Source organism: Pimephales promelas, chromosome 13 (genome assembly GCF_988280905.1).
Source record: "Pimephales promelas chromosome 13, fPimPro1.hap1.1, whole genome shotgun sequence".
Lineage (NCBI taxonomy): Eukaryota > Metazoa > Chordata > Actinopteri > Cypriniformes > Leuciscidae > Pimephales > Pimephales promelas.
The window spans coordinates 12,422,796-12,440,721 of record NC_142781.1 but is presented as its reverse complement, the minus strand read 5'-3'; the positions used below and the strand labels follow the sequence as shown (position 1 = coordinate 12,440,721).

General features: G+C 37.5%; 1 protein-coding gene across 1 annotated transcript; it reads right to left on the bottom strand.

Moving 5' to 3' along the window:
* Positions 1-3,863: 3,863 nt before the first annotated feature.
* On the bottom strand, positions 3,864-14,625 carry nt5c1bb (5'-nucleotidase, cytosolic IB b). The gene is made up of 6 exons (XM_039693468.2): positions 14,390-14,625; positions 14,140-14,307; positions 8,528-8,657; positions 8,096-8,218; positions 7,805-7,989; positions 3,864-4,373 (listed from the first exon to the last, which is right to left on the bottom strand). The coding sequence occupies exons 1-6, from the start codon at positions 14,510-14,512 to the stop codon at positions 4,008-4,010; spliced, it is 1,095 nt and encodes a 364-aa protein (XP_039549402.2). The 5' UTR covers positions 14,513-14,625; the 3' UTR covers positions 3,864-4,007.
* Positions 14,626-17,926: the final 3,301 nt, after the last annotated feature.

The window sequence follows — 17,926 nt, the reverse complement described above, 5'->3', positions numbered from 1 at the left end:
TCGCAACAACGCCGTTGCGTGGAGGAGGGAAAATGTCGGTTATGACCAGTATAGCAGCAGAGTTAAACCAGCTTGCAAATATTTCGGATGATGATGACTTCATTTTGCTTCGAGTTGAATCTATCTTAGACACACTTGGGCACTTTGCAGCCGTCACAAACTCCGATGTCGATCATCTAGTTGTTAATAATCTAGGTGAGGTTGTGCAGTGCCTTCAGGCTTCAGGCAGTAAATTGTCCGGGGAGTCTCGTCGGCCCGGGTCGTCCAAGGTATGACATCCCAGTAGAAACGCTAAGGATGTATCTTCTAAATGGTTTTACTGCTCAAGAGGTAGTATTCGGAGCGAGCGAGAGAACCATCAGACGGAGGATGAAAGAGCATCATATGAGGTAACGGAACTGAAGCGAACAGCTTTCACCTTGTTGCACGTAACGTTATATTTAAAATGGACCCTTTTCAGTTTTCACGGACTGGTTAAGTTACATTTCCACGTTTAGTAGTAACATCGTAAAAGTCAGCAAAGCGTTTTTCATGTAAAATATATATTGTGCACTTTATTTGTAATTTAATGTAGGCCTACATTAAACGAGACTCCCCGGACAATTTACTGCCTGAAGGCACTGCACAACCTCACCTAGATTATTAACCACTAGATGATCGACATCGGAGTTTGTGACGGCTGCAAAGTGCCCAAGTGTGTCTAAGATAGATTCAACTCGAAGCAAAATGAAGTCATCATCATCCGAAATATTTGCAAGCTGGTTTAACTCTGCTGCTATACTGGTCATAACCGACATTTTCCCTCCTCCACGCAACGGCGTTGCGAACCACACCCACTCATTAACATATAATTTGCATACAGGTTGTCTTTGAAAATGAAAACGAAAATCAAAAATGTAAAATAAAAGAGGAAATAAAATGATTAAAATTTAAAACTAAACTTTACATTTGAATTTGATTTCTGTCACTAGCATGAATGTTAATAAAAAAGCTTTGTGAAAACTGTATTTGCAGTTTCTTTTCACTTTTGCCTTTTCATTTTAATATTGGCAGTCTTGTCTCGAGATTGTAGTGAAAATGAAACGTGAAATCACCAATTGCATTTTATTTTTCAATTTGACAGGGATGATGCACTATCAACCATGAAAATGAAAATGAAATCATTTAATTTCATTATTAATTTTGTCACATATTCTGCGTACCATTTTCTGTAATGAAATGGTTAAACTTGTTTTATTTTTAATTTTTATCGTTTAATTTATTTATTTAATTTCGGCAGCCTTGCTGTAATAATAATAAAAAAAAAAAAAATCAGGGTTGTGTGACAGTCAAGTACTGTTAGCGAACACCATTGAAATGAATGAGTTCCGTAAACTGAATTAAACTTGTGCAATTGTCTATGTCTATGACACTTCTCTTATAAAGCATGTTATCAACAAGTCAGCTGCCTAAACAAACTTTCGGACCCAGTGTTGATTTGATTTCGTCCTTGGGAATTGATTGTATTTTTGAAAGTTGGGCATTGCAATGGCTAGTGTTGTCGAAAATTGCTCAGAGACACATTGTTTGGCATTGGTCATATTTTGGTTGATGGGGTGAAACCAGATAATGTAACTGGTAATATTGTTTGTAATGTAAGTCACTTAAAGGGACAATATGTAGGAATTTCTCCCATCTAGCTGTGAAATTTTGCATTCAAACGAATTGTGCTCTCCAGCACCTCGCTTTTTCAAATGCGTGTTACATCTACAGTAGCCATTATGTACCAAAAAGCTATGACAGGATGTCCTCTAATGGCACTTTGTGGAACGTTCCTTCGGTGAACAGGTTTGTTATTTTAAACAAACAGCAACTTGACACAATGAACAAACGAATGTTAGTATGAATCACTGGACTGTGAAAAACATGAACTAATGTAATATGTAGCTATGCCTATTTATTCGTTATATTTTCTGAAGTATGTGCATTGTTAGATACCATCATCAATTTTTAACTATAAATGTTCATCTATCTATAAAATAAAGCACACAACCAAACAATGAAGAACATTGACTTAAGAAAGCAGGACTTCAGCGTCTCTTTTGAAATCTTTCTCCTGCATCCACCTGGAAAAAGCTATCCCGACATTAAACCACATTTACTTTCATAAAATATTTTGGACTTTTCTGGTGACGAGCAATTGCAATCCAGCCTTTTAAACTTGCCGGGACAGTGGCAAGCGCCTCTCACTCTCTCACCGCTCTGCTCCTCCACTTCTGCTGCTTTCAGTCATGTCACGCTGGCTCTGAACGAAAACGTGTTGTGGAAATGCGTTGGACAAATACTTTTAGTCCCTCTCTGCTATTATAGTTTTTCAAGATGGAGGAACTACATGGAAGCCTCCTTGGACCTACAGTACCTGTCACATGTACTGTATATAAAGATAATCAATTGTTCGTTTACGAGGATAAGTTAGATAATTGGAAGAGGTATTTGTACACCATTGAGGACAAGTTTATGAATAAACATTGTAGTAATATAACAGTTGTACCAAGAGCAGTGAGAACTACAGTGGAGGTTTTGCAGCCAATAATGGCTTACATTTTTAGCTGTTCATCCCACAAAGCTCTCATATGGCTTAGAAGACTTAACAGTGTCCTACAAGTGTTTTGGATGCCTTTTATGGATTTTTTTTTGCATTTTTGTATTTCACAGTAAGCCATACAGGTTTGGAACGACATGAAAGTGTCAATTAACTCTTCCTTCAACTTGACTCGTTTTTTTTTCACCTTAAAACCTTTATTTAGCTCTCCTAATTACAAGTCTGGAACAAAACCAATACAGCATAAAATGTCATTTTGTTGAAACCGCCTGATCACATTTGTAAACATACTGTACAAATAGCAATGCATTTCCATCTGGAGTTTAGGAGCTTATATGCAGACATCACATGGCAGCTCTACAAAATATTTATGAGATTCAATGACATGCAACATAACCTCAAAATCAATCATGTTTTTGCTCATTTTAATACAAGCAGAGACATCAACACATTATGTAACTCATATGTAAAACAACAATGTGTGGAAAGCAAATTAACCCCGGTAACATTGATGAGAACATATCGCAACAGTAAATGATTGCGACCATAATGGGCAGATGATCAGCCTGAATTGCAAAGAAAACTAATAATGATGATAATGAATGTTACACTTTAATGAAATCTAATGTGAACTTTGTAGATCCTCCTCAAAAATAAGAGCAGTGCATTCAGAACAGACAGTCAATATCTGTTATGATAAGACTAAATACAGTCTGTGAAGTGTTAATTTGTTTAGTTTTCTATTAGCTCTTTATTCATATATAAAGTAAATCAAAGTAAAAACAAATATCCCAAATATGATCAAACATTCCATATAAATATAGCATATAGGTAAATATAAAAATATCCAAATAAAGATTTACAAAATATATATTGCTAGATGATAGATCCTGTGATAGATGATGAATGGAGATAGATGGATGGATGGATCGATGGATGGATGGATGGATGGATGGATGGATGGATGGATGGATGGATGGATGGATGGATGGATGGATGGATGGATGGATGGATGGATAGATAGATAGATAGATAGATAGATAGATAGATAGATAGATAGATAGATAGATAGATAGATAGATAGATAGATAGATAGATAGATAGATAAACAGTGTCAAACAGATAGATGGATGGATGGATGGATAGATAGATAGATAGATAGATAGTATCAAACATAAGGCCTTTCCTTGTCCAAAAAAACAAAAAAATACTTGTCCAGCATTATTGCTAATAAAAAGTTTTGCAAAAATAATATATAAGTCTATAAAACATATTTCTACAATGTTTACAAAAACACAGCAGTTCCTCTAATATGTTTACTTACATTTCATAAAACAGGGGTAGATATTTTCATCTACGCAATATATACTATATGATAAACTCCCTTAGTGACTAAGGCTGACCTGTAACATCCGAGTATCATCTTTTATTTCTGCTGCTTTTCTGGTTCAATCAGTTTCCCTTTGTTATATTTCTGCCCTATCCCATATGGCACGTGGGCAGAAATAGTGCCCATCTCCTTGGCCCCTTCAATGTGGAACATCTGATCATCAAAGAATATGTGAGGGCGAATCTTCTGCAGCAGGGGCCCTTTGGGGGCTCCAGCGAGAAACAAGGCCTCGTCGATCTCCAGGCCCCAGCTTCTGAGAGTCTTCAGCACACGGGCCCCAGAGCTCGCTGCACTTCTGGCCGTCACCAAGAAGGTACGGATAGGGCAGTTCAAACGCTCGTTCTTGGCATAGAATTTCTTCTGGAGCTTCCCTAGAGCCTCCAGAAAGCACTTAAGAGGACCCTGAACACAAAATACAGCAACGTGTCAGCCAATGGGATTAGAGAGAACCTGATCATATATTATTGGCAGCTGCCAATACTGGAGCAATTGCAACAGTCCACAATAATAGTCTTATTGTGCGTTCACACCGGACGCGAATAGCGCGTCAGGCACGAATGATTTCAATGTTAAGTCAATGCAAAGACGCGTTACGCGCGTAAAAATTCCTGCGGCACAAATGAGGCGTAGAGCGCGGTGAGGAAGACGCGAATACCCCTCGTTCGCGTGTCAAGTTCGAATTAATTAATTACGCCCGAATGATTTAGTTAGTGCTATTTGTGCATTCACGTGTTTGACGCGAATTCGTGTCTGCCGCCCGAGTTGAAAAATCTGAACTTTGACGTCAATTCAGAGCCTGCTGCTCAGGTCAAGTATCTCGATACTTCAATAAATTATTTTGTAATATGACTAAATGCATGGTGGGATTATGCACAACAAAGCAAATATTTTATCACTTAAACTGTATTTCTATATACGAGACATGTTCATTTTGTATTGCATGTTATTCATTCCATATCTAGATTATATGAAATAGTATTATGATATAAAGACAATCAACATGTGCATAAGTTTGTGTCTGGACATGAAAGAGAGAAAAAAAAAATCACAGGACAGGTTAATAACTTTTGAAGGCTGGCTCTATTTATCATCAAGATTAGGTGGATGAGGGCGAGGGTGATCCTCGCTCCGATGCGGGACAACAGGTCATCAAACTGGGCGCGTGACAGGCGGAAGTACCGCTGACAGCGCCGTCATCCAGCGCAGCTCCTGGAGCGAGCAAATGGTGAAACTCGCCCAACGGTTTACCGTCGAAGGATCCGGTGGACACAAATGGCGCTTTTCCACTGCATAGTACGGTACGGTTCGGTTCGGTACGGCTCACTTGTGGTGCTTTTCCACTGCATGGTACGGTACAGTACGGTTCGCTTCAGGTCGCTTTAAATGGTACCTGGTCTGTTGAGGTTCCAAGCGTACCGTACCGGTACTAAAATGTGACGTGAAACACTGCAGATCACTGATTGGTCAGACAGAATCGTCACTACCAGCGTCACTACTAGCGTCATTGGATTTGCGACACGAGACACAATACACTTTTTTAGCAGTATTTTGTTTTGCTGCCATCAGCCTCATTTTAAACAAATTTTTCCGTCTAGCAGTTAAAAACAACCACATACCGAGAATCAGGAACACCATCCCCTCGATAGTCTCCATTGTTCCTGTGTTGTGGGCGCCTAAATATACGGCGACGATGATCCCCACGCTGCTGTTCTGCTCTCCAGAATAGATACAGAGCGGTGACTCTCTCCATGAATGCTCGGTCGACATAAAAAAATGGCCGCAAACGGATTTCGCTTCAAACTTTTGTTTTTACGCGCGTCAATTTCGCTCTTGACACGTGAATTAACACAAAGTGGTCAAGCATCAAACTAGACGCGTCAGGTGCGAATTTGACGCGCTATTCGCGTTCGGTGTGAACGCAGCATTAAAGGTAAAGTTCATCCTTAAATTTAAATTAAACGAGTTACTCACCCTCAAGCGTTCTTAGGTGTGTGACATTCTTTGCTCAAACGAATACAATAGGAGTTATATTAAAAAAATGTCCTGGCTCTTTCAAGCTTTATAATGACAGTGAATGGCCGTTTTTGTTTCAAAAGTCGTTTTGAATTTTGAATCTATCCATCATAAATGAACTCCACATGGCTCTAGGGGGCTAATAGAGAGCCTAAGTCCCTCCCCTTCCGGTCGACACCATGGGACCTTATTTCGGAAAAATATTGAATGGTAGTCAATGGCGAGAGATAACAAATATTTTGATCTCGTTTGAATTGTGCCCTGAATTACACATATGATGTTTGTCAATTTAAAAGATAGATTTTAAAGTAAAGAAAGTGGCAGTTTGATATGAAACCGTTGAGGTATAAGACTGTGAAAATACGTAATTACAAAGACTACAAACCCCAAAGGCGCACATTTTCCCTCAATGAATGAAGCTAACTTTACTGAGGCTGTCTGTCATTGTTTCTATAGTCTTACGTTGTAATCGTAACGTTACGCCGTCCTACCTGAGTGTTTTGTACCAGACTGCACACACACGAGCAGCGGATCTCGTTTCGCTTCCCGGGAGATGTAGTTCATTGAGCGATTTTCACATAGAATTAAATGTTACTCTTCTGTTTTATACAAACTGCGATGTTTTTGACTTTCAGAATTATCTTTTAAATTGACAAACATCATATGTGTAATTGAGGGCACAATTCAGACAGAATAAAAAGATAAGTTGTCTCTCTCCATTGACTACCATTCATATTTTTTCCGAAATAAGGTCCCATGAGCCAGAAGCGGAGGGGCGGGACTTAGGCTCTCTATAGACCATTTCACAAGATGTAAACAACACTGGTCCAGAAGCACTTCCTGTTTCAGTTTTTTAACACTACATAAAAGCTGGGATAAAATACAACCAACAGAACATTTAAAACTGAATCAAAAAGTTAAACAAACATCTTTAAGATGTTTTCTTTACATGTGAAATAAAGAAAACAGTTACAAACTGAAACAGGAAGTGCTTCTGGACCAGTGTTGTTTACATCTTGTGAAATGGTCTATAAAGGCTTTCTGAAGTAAAATGATGCGTTTGTGTAAGAAAAATATCCATATTCAAAAATGTATCGACTAAAGTAACAAGCTTCCGGCAGACGGCCGTACGAATCGATCGAAGAGTGACTCTTGACACACAACGTAATGATGAAGCGCAGAGGATCGAGCAAAACAAACACAAGTCACAAATTAGAAGTCTAAAATGAGAATTTTTAAAGACAAATGTCAGAGGTGCTTGAGTTTGTTGCCCAACCCTGTTTGTTAGAACCGCGAGAGGAGTCAAATCTTACGCTACTGCTACATCCTACGTCATACATACGTCATCAAGTGTTCCTCTTTTGGCGTAAGTTTACTTGCGTAGGCCATCTGCCGGAAGCTAGTTATTTTAGTCGATAAAGTTTTAAATATGTATATTTAATTTGTATGTATATTTTGCACAAACTTACTTATGAATGACTTTATTAACCCCCCAGAGCCGTGTGGAGCACGTTAATCATGGATGGATGCGCTTATAAACCTTGACGTAATAAAGCTTGGAATGACATTTTTTAACATAACTCCGATTCTATTTGTCTAAAAGAAGAATTTCATTTACAAATAGGATGGCTTAATGGTGAGTAAATCATGTGGTAATTGTCATTTTTTACCTTCCCCCTCATTTAATCTATGATGACTCTAAGTGCAATTCACCGTTAATCCTCAAGGTTGCAATGTCTGATACACAGTGTATACATAAGATTCCATGCATAGAAGAAGAATATCACATGATCCACATTTAGTCGAAATACCTGACATACCTGTGCAAGCGGTTTGTTCTCGTTTAATTTCTCATGCTCAAAGAATGTGTCCAGGCCATGCTGTTTCACTATGATCTCGGACTCATCTGAGAAGAGCACGGCGTCCCCATCAAAGGCCACACGGAGCTGAGTCTCAGACCGCTGAGTCTCCATATCAGGCTTAAACATGATGGCTGCCGCTATACCTGTTACAATAAACAAAATGTTACAACAGCCAATTTAATGCAAAGCAACAAACACTGGCTACTAAAGTAAGAGGAACACTCATTACTTTAAATGTACTGTATGTACCTTCCTCAATGGCCTCGTGAACTTTTGAGGAGTCTTTTGAGAGGTAAAGGTTAGTCATGTAGGCCTTGAGGTAGTCAATTGGGCTCTGACCTCCGGTCATGCAGAATCGCTCTATCGTTAGATCTGAAAGAGGGGAATCTTCACATTATCATTCAGCAACAGACTACTTTATCTTCTAATAGAATTTGATTGCAATCCACCATGTATTATTGACTGTATATTTTCCCTTGTATGTTGTACATTGTATTGTATTTAATTCTATCCTTAACACAAACTCCTTGTATGTACAAACTAAATTGTCCAATAAACTCCAAAGTCAACTTTCAGTTCAACTTAAAATTGTAAACTTTGAAGGGTTGCTCAGAATTATGACAGTTTGTCCAAGCTTATGTAACATTCAGACCAGAATGCAGTGAGAAATTGCACACCTACCATAGTGATTTATGCTGTTAATGAGTCGCACCCCAACTTGGGCGTGATTATTAGTCATGAGAACAATGTCAAACAGCTCTTCACTGTCCGGATAGAGAATCCTCAGCCGTTCATTTACAGTCATCAGTGCCTGTGAATTAATGTTTTGTTTTCATAAGAAAGGAAGCAAATATCTGTCTACAAGTTATTCTGGAAAATCTTTACTAGCAATGTGACATAAATGGAGATTTGCATGATCCTGCAATAGTTTTTTGTTCCCCTAGTTTTTTGTATGTACTAGCAGTTTATACTATTTCATTGCATTTACTATTTCTTAAAGGTAGAGTGGGCAATTTTTTCATAAAACATTTTGTTTTTCTTATTGAAACTCTCTTCACAACCTGATAGCAATCAATAATTTGGTCTAACTATTAAAAATTGTTTATATTCTTTGGAAATCGCAGGACTAAACAAATCATCAGCCAATCGTTGCATTCGGTCCGAATGCAATGATTGGACATCGTCAGCGTGTTCCAAAATGCTATGCAGAGTTGTAGATACACAGTCATCGAGTGCCACAAACAATCAGTAGCCGCCTATTACAGTTCCTCCTGAACCGTTCACAGTTCATACCATGTCGTAACCGTAATTTAGAGATGGCGACATCATGTTCACATCCTCAGAATTGGATTTATGCGTTTCTCTGTCAACACCAAAGTGAATCTGCAGCAGTCAGGTGGTACAGGTCAGAGCTTTGTAAGTTGTTTACGTTCATTATTGCAATGTTATGTACAGGGTGGGAATTATGTAATTTTAGGGGCAAGACCATTTGGCCTCCACCCTTTCTTTTTTTTTAGGGGCACCAAGCCATATGACAGGGCACAAAAGGCCATTGAGTACAATTCGATGGTTTTCCCATTCAGATTAATACCATAATATCCTAATTTGGAATAAGACATGAATTACGACTTTCTTAATAAAAAAATAAAAAACATTTTTTAATGAGAGAGAAAGCACGACATTACATTCTAGAAGGTAAAAAAAATCAGACAGAAAATATAATATTTTATGTATAATGCAACGATGATAAAGTCTATCGATTATCATAACATTATACATATAAACTATTATTATTAAAATGCCTGACATGGCTTGAAAACAGGTAAGACAAATATAATTGCAAAAATGTTTATTGTCTTAAAAACAACATAATCTCCATGTTACAGCGATCTGTTAGCTCTGTTTGGTTTTCATGCATTGTCAAACGCTCTTCTTCATGTGTTTCATATGGACTATAATGATCAGTTAGAGCGCCCGCACATCACTATACAGCGCTCATAATGATTACATCGACGCATTTGGCTATAAATTCAATAAAATATTATTCCTGTCTATAGAAATCTGATGTAAACTGAGAATATATCAACATTTCGCCAAATCTGCACACTTTTGAGCTAAAAGCCGTGAGGGACATTGTTTTGTGAATCGCTGTGGTCAGGAGTTTTTTTTTATGAATGGGAACGTCTGACGCAAATTAAGACATAACTGTCTGTCAATATAAATTTCTCAGAATAGTGGTCAAATACTGAAACGTGAGTCATATCTTTTTAATGATGTATATATTTTGTCAAGGTAAAAACATTAAATCTTATAGTAACTTTGAACTATTAAAAAAAACGCTTGTGCACCGATGGTTAACAGGTTTAAGATACCGGTAAGTGTTACGTTCAGTCAAATCCTAACCTTACCACATAAATCAGTTACGTATCATATCAAACCGGCTTAGCTCGTTTGCTATGCTAATATTTACCTGAGTGTCGTTCTACTGTTGGTGCTGACGTTACGTGCTTCTTGCACTGCTGTTTTTAGGCGTGAGTTCCGGTATAATTCCCACACTGGTTATGTCCTTTGAGACATGAGGTAATTTAACGCCATCTCATGACGCTTTGTTGAATCTGCTCTGGCTGTGTTTGTTCATGTGTTTTGAAAGAGGCGTGGCTTTGAAGGAGGCGTGGCTTTGGCGGAGGCGTGGCTTTTACTGGCACCCCTCTGAAGGGAGGGTGGGATCTAATGCTTTTAAAGCTAGCCACTCCGAATTTGCTTACCCTACCTTTAACTCTAACCCCTAAAATCCACTGGATCCGTCTACGGCACGGAATGTCAGCGTCGCTGATGCCGGAGCTAATCGCGGCCATTATAGTCAATGCTCTTAAGTCCACCAGCTACGGACGCAGCACATCTCAGAAGCGTCTCTCCGCTCCACAGAGAATAGGTAGCAGGTCTATTTTCGCCGCTTGCCACGTTAAGAAACACAGAGCACATCGTACCGGGAAGGAAGTCAGACGCAGAACGGCATAGAGGATCCGGTAGATTTTCAAAATAAAACACCCTGTGGAGACTGAAGAAGTCACCAATGCTCCGCTGCTGAACTGACTGAGACGCTTCCAGTGCACTTTGACGCCGAGCTAGGGAAGCATCAAAAACGTGGCGCTGACATTCCGCGCCGTAGACAATACAGTGGATTTTAGGGGTAAGCATTACTGTTGGTGACCGTCTTGACATTTCTAACCTAATTGGTTCAATATATTAGCTCCTTTAATCTGGTTATAAATTCAGTTTTCTTGGAAAGTAAGAATTGGCTAGGTGGGTATTGTGGTGAGCAGGGCGAGGCCGAGGGCCGTGGGAGAACAACGCACCGGCAGTGGTGGAGGAAGTACTGAATCTCAGTACTTAAGTAAAAGTACAAATACCCAGATAAATATTTACTTTAGTAAAAGTAGAAGTAACACAATGACAACCATACTTAAGTAAAAAGTACTTTATTTTAAATGTACTTTAAGTATTAAAAGTAAAAGTACTTGCATAACAATTTATTATCTTAATGTCTATTTTCTAATGATTAATAAAACATTTAATTCTAACTCATTCAACCTAATAGCCTACTCCTATAATGATGTTCAATAATGATGGAAAAAAATGTCACCATTTCTGAAACAAGCTTGCAATTAGGCAATATCATGCTTATTCTTACTATATGTTAATAACGATGTTTGGCAGTAGACGCGATTCATTTATGGTGTAATTCTGAACCTCTTGGCTTGCCATAATCCTAACCAAACGTATATTACACAGGGTGTGTTTCCTATGCACGTAAAAACAAATTTTCGCGTATGAGTTGCATGATAAACACACTGCGTGTGAGACGCATTTAGTTGATGTATCTATGGCAACCAAACGTCACTGGTGAGACAAACGTGCAACGAACGGACGGTCAGATTACGTTTTGTCAGGGGAAAAACTGATCAGAAAATGTAACGAAAATGTAACAGAAGTTGTAGAAATGTAGTGGAGTAGAAAGTAGAATAATTGTTGCAAAATGTAACGAAGTAAAAGTAAAAAGTATGCACTATTTATTGTACTTAAGTAAAGTAAAGATACGTGAAAAATGTACTTAAGTAAAGTAACGAAGTATTTGTACTTCGTTACATTCCACCACTGCGCACCGGTCTCGTACCTCTCATGGAGCAGTGAATGCTTAAAAGGAGGAGCGACGACAGATCAAGAGAAGACAGGCCTGAACTTAAGTTGTGTTTTGTTTTATTATATGTGACAGCCATCGTCGGTCAGGGGCTGCTGTCTTTTACTTTTGTTTAGAATTTTTTATTTTTATTTTATGCGATTAAATACTGTTGAACGTTGCCGGTTCCTGCCTCCTTCATCCCATAACAACTGAACCGCGTTACGCTGGTGCCGAAACCCGGGAAGAAGGAGGCGGGAACCGGCGAACATTTAACAGACTTTAATAAAATAAAACAAATACAAAACGAAAGTGTAAACCAGCAGCCCCTCACTGACGACTGCTGGCCAAACAAAACACAACATATAACCAGGCCTATTATTGCAATTTGAAAGTTTCTATTATAACTTGTGCACTTGCAGTATGGATAGCTTCACTGATTATAATTGGATTGTTCTAATGGTGGGACTTCTGCGAATCAGTTCATTTCAAATAAACAGTGATTCAGTGATTCTTTTATGTCATGACATGTACTGTACATCATCACAACACCCACATGCTCGAAATGTTCCACTAAAGAAACATGTTTGCACATGTTGCTTTTCATTGAATTTAAAAAAAAGGGTGTGTTCATTGTCATTTTTTGTGTCCCCGTTGTGTCCCCCGTTGCAGTCATGATTCAGCTCAATAAAATGTCATTCAGAACTGTTTAACTTACAAAAAATTAACTAATGTGTACTGAACATAAGTTTACATAAATATTTTCCAGTATTTGAAACATTTCTGCTATTCAGATATTAAAGCAACTTAATTTTTACCCTATCCGGCAAAACCTTGATAGACATACTTTTAATGCTTTTAGATGGGGCATCCAAAAGGTTCTCAAGGTTCTCGGACTGGGTCCGAGCCGTAAAGTAATCATTCAGAATGAGTTTTTGGACAGAAGCAATCGAGTCATTAAAGATCCGATTCAAATGAATAAGCATATTCTCCAAATGGAGATTAAGTGTTCTAGGTTCACTTCCAGTGTACATGGTTGCACTTTATCCCCGCCGCATTCGCCACAGTTTTTTTAACACTGTGGTAAATCAGACACGTCAGTAGAAAAACATTCTTGTTTTCAATTTTTGTTAAACAGGTCTGGTAGTGTCACATTTCAGTTTGGCCAAGTAACATTTCTTTTATTTGACTGGCAATAAATACCAGCTAATACTAACGTTATTTACTTGTTATGTATTGTCGGCTGGAAGTTAAGTTTGGGCCAGAGTAATGCACATGCGCAGTACCGTTTGTTTATGTTGTTACTGCTGAAAGCGTCTATATTCTATACTTTTATGGATTCTATTGAGAAAACATGAGAAACATGTAGATAAAGACTGAGAGTCAATGTTCAGAAATTATTAATTATTATTTTGTTTTGGACTATGCTAAATAGCTGTGTTTTCCGGTGTGTTTGTTGTCAAACTCAAAAATTACTTTATTTTTAATTCCATTATTTTATATGAAGGAGTGTATAATTGTATTTTACTAAGAAAATATTTTTGTTAGACTTTTTTGATTAGATCAGATAGCATTTTAAGCTGTCATATGGTGATGTTACAATGTGCCCCTCACATGTTACAATGTACCCCACCTATGGGGCATTTGTGACACTTTTAACTTCCATTCTTTCAGGGTAAATCAAGAAAAAAAGTATACACTGTATTAATAAAACAAAACCACATAATTGTACTAGACATGTGGGAAATTAATGTGGGAAAAATAAATACTATAAAACCTAAATAGATTTACACAAACTGAGAAAGTCAAAAAGTGTTACGTTGTGCCCCGCTCTCCCCTACTGAGTAGGCTAATGTAAGGTAACTAGCCTACATGGGAAGGTTTAGGGTTCAGGGTTACTAATATTACTACCCAGTGTCATATTACAATAAGGTTCATGCGAAACTGTAAAATAAGGTGCAGTAGGGGTGTGACAAATCTTTTTTTTTTTTTAAATAAAATAAAAAATATTATAGCAGCATAAGAGTAAAAGTTGGTTAGGTGGCTAAGTAGCCTAAACAAATAAAAAAAAAATGTGTGGATTCTGTTATAATGTTGAAGTGTTATTTATTCTCACTTTAACGAAAGGAAAAGCAACTCCTGGCTTCAGTGGCTCGCTCTCGTGCTCTTGCTGATATTGAACATACTTCTCCACTCCTTCTTCCTCATATATCTTCCTTTCCGCGACCATATCAAACAATGTCCGTGATGAAACTGCAATAGTAACTGCATGTTTCGGCTTGGGCTGTTAAAAGACACATCCAAAAACAGTGTTAGCGGCACCAAATCCTAGCATAACGCCGTGTTGATTTTGACAGTATACTCACGGGTCGCGGTTTTGTTGATTTCAAGCTTTCAAAGTGCGCTTTAGCTGCCGCCCAGTCTTTTTCCTCTGCTGTAGATTCCTTTTTGTCAATGGAAGCCGCTACTGTTGGTTTTATTTCGCTCATTGTTTCTTATTAACAGGTCTAAAAAATGTTAGTGTGCTTGCTGAACTTCCTATGTTTAGTCAGGGCTGTATGAATGTCAGACATCGAGGAAATGTAAGGGGGTTTGATGCTGAGGAGGAGGAGTTCCCTTTTGACGCAGGACGTTTGTGCTTTGCTTTCACTCACAGCCGGGCATTTTTATTCACTGTGAACAACTATGCGTAGCTTTCCATCCAAGACCATGCCACAGTTTCTTGTAACTCCTGTAAAAATATTTAAAATAGGTCAGGTTCACATTTTTCTGTGATACTGTGTGTTTTAATATAATTTGATATAATATAATATAATATAATATAATATAATATAATATAATATAATATAATATAATATAATATAATATAATATAAAAATGTGTTTTAAACTTGGCCACAGATTTTTGTTGAATGTTACAATTTCTCATCAAAGGAGTAACTTTATTTTTAAGAATGTGGTGTTTAGAGCAGACTCAGGGTCTGTCCCAATACCCAAACTTGTGGTATTTTCTTTCTTTTTTTTTTTAATTGCATGAACAACAATTACAGAACATGAACAAATAAATAAATAAATAAATAATACAAAAAAGGTACATAAATAAAAATGCCAGGGGTAAAGATACACAAATACACAATACAAAAATTGACTGAAAACAATACTAAATTGACCAAACAAACAATAAAAGGCTTTGACATTTCACAAAATCTGAAAAGTATTCAACAAATAAAGGGTTTTAACAGCTTTTTTATTTGTACTGTCTTTAATGGAAACCATATAATTCTCTAATTCTTTCAATAGCACAGAAAAAAAAGGTTTCTGATTAGTAAATTTACACAGATGAATATGAAATTTACCTAAAATAATCAAAAGATTAATAATATATGCTTCCTTTTCCATGCTCTTTTCATATTGTAAAAAAACAAATATTACATGTTCGTATAACAAAAGAAAATTACATCCCAATTTGTTATTTATAAATTTAGAAGCTTCCCACCACAACCTTTGGGTGTTGACAGTGCCAAAAAGGTACATGAGGTACAGTTTCTGGTTGCAAAAAACAAAATGAACAATTTACATCCATGTATTTGATAAATTTGGATAGAAAATGTTTAGCTGGGTAAAATGTATGCAGTATCTTAAATTAAATTTCCTTCACCTTATTTGTAATAATATATTTATTGGGTAACAACCAGACCTTACTCGAATTAACATTTCCTATAAACCTTGACCAATAGGAAATGACACAAGGTTTACTGACTAGCTCTTTTTGAAAAAGGGAACGTATAGCCTTATTATTTTTGCTTGTCGAAAAACAAACTTTACCACAAGTGGTATCAGCTAGATGCAATAAAGACATATGTTTAGAGTATGAGATAACTTGTGGTCTTTTCACTTGACCACTCGTCTACTTACATGACATATTTCCTGTATTTAGTTCAAGTGTGCTAAAAGACCACAAGTGTGTGTGTGGAACTTTTGATTACCTGTTGGGACACAATACACAAGTGTGGTAAAACTGCAAATAAAGTTTTTTTTTTTTTTTTTTTTTTTAAGATTAGTTTTCTTTTTTTTTGGTTTAATTTACACTTTGATTTTCAATAAAGATTTTCATTTTTTTTTATATAAAACTGCTAAATGTCTGTTCAGTATGTAAGTGATGATGCAGTTTAATAATTGCAGTGCTAGAAGTCACCATGAAATTAAAATTGACATTTTTTATGGAGTGTTGCAGTATTTATTAAAATATGATTTATCTGTGCACATCATTATTATTATTTTTTTTTTTTTTGTATTTTTTTTATCTTTACTTTGGGTACTTTTACATGACAACCATGTACTAGATGAAAACATTGTCAAAATGATCACAGTGAAAATAAAAAAAAAATAAAATAAAATCTGTATGCCAGGCCAGTAGGTGGTGATACCAATTTGTAATGTAAAGAAACATTCTGCACATAGTAGACTGAACATGGTGGCTTTACCACCATCGCCTCTCCGTCTGCACCTAGGGCTCCACCACTATCGGCTCTGTCACCATCAGTCATCCCCATGCCCTCATTAAAGGTGCCAAATGGGATTTAAAATCAAATCATACAACATGTTCCATACCAGATGGGGGCAGTATACCTCCAGAAATACCTCCACGGCCACGCGCTCTCTCATGTCTTCAAACAATATGGGCGAGTGCTGTGTTGCTCTGTCTCCCTCGTGCATATTAATCAAATCAATTGACGCGATAGTAAAAGGTTGGAAGACCGCAGTTTCACGTGGAGCATTTGGAGATTTTCAGAGATTAGAGACTTAATGAACAACATCTCAATACTAAATTATAAGGGCCGTTTCATAGACAAGTCGGTGCATTTCGACGATATGGGAAAATTAAAGCCCAGGCTATTATTTCTAGTTTTATGATATTCGATTTGTTCATATTACATTTTTATCATTAGTTTGAATTAATTTGACAGACAGCAATTCCCTGATGTGGACCAAGCTAGCGTCTTTCAGAGCTGCCAACTCTCACAACACTTTTCACACACTTTCACGCCACACATCAGTTTTGTCATGCACAGAAAAGGACACGGAGACCGATGTCAGCTCTCAGATTCTGTTCATTTTATTACGCAATTCAAACAATAAATACAGTATTGGCGCTTTACACGACAGACTCTACTAGCTAATGGTAAAAGAACACGAACACTGTTGAAAGATACAGTATGCTACAACTTACCAAAATGTATTCCTCATGCATAATATCGACCAATCATTTTTTTTAACTCTTCCCTGAACTGAAATGTAGTAGTGGGCTGTATTTTCCACACGACTGACGTCAGGTTCAAGTACACACAAGCTGGCGCGAGCGCGACTTACTCGTGTACTGCAGTTTGGCTGGTGGTAACGTTGCCCGCCCGCATACCGCCTCCCATGGTCGAAACTGGTATTACGACACCTGCCGGGCCGGGGCTAGTAATTTAGCATGCTAATTCAGGTTAATATCTCGGCAGCACTATTACTTGTCAGTTTTTTAATGACATCATCAACCTTATTTCTTCTCAATCTTTTGATGCGTGTTGCTCATTTTTGGGATATTTTAACCTCAATTTTTACAGATGGCACCTTTAAGGAAATCTCCAACATATCTCCTCCCTCCTTTAACACCAGGAGGGAGCATACTGTCACAGTTGTGTTCTGTTTGAGTTTGTTTTATGTCATTGCTGTTTTCCTTCCTGCCGGAGGTCGTTAGTTTCTGCGGTTACTCGTTTGATTAGTCATTCTGTTCAGGTGTATCCTAATTGGCTTTATGCACAACTGCACTACTTCCTGAACTTAAGCCAGCTCCCTTGTTTCCTGTCTGCCATTATTGGCCAAATTGATTAGTTCAGGTGTGCCTGACCTCATTAGTCA

Coding starts and splice junctions, on each gene's coding strand:
- nt5c1bb (XM_039693468.2), bottom strand. CDS start 14,512: ATGAGCGAAATAAAACCAACAGTAGCGGCTTCCATTGACAAAAAGGAA. Junction 8,658..14,139: donor TTGCTTTTCCTTTCGTTAAA/GTGAGAATAAAT, acceptor ATTAATTCACAG/GCACTGATGACTGTAAATGA. Junction 8,219..8,527: donor TAACAGCATAAATCACTATG/GTAGGTGTGCAA, acceptor CCCCTCTTTCAG/ATCTAACGATAGAGCGATTC.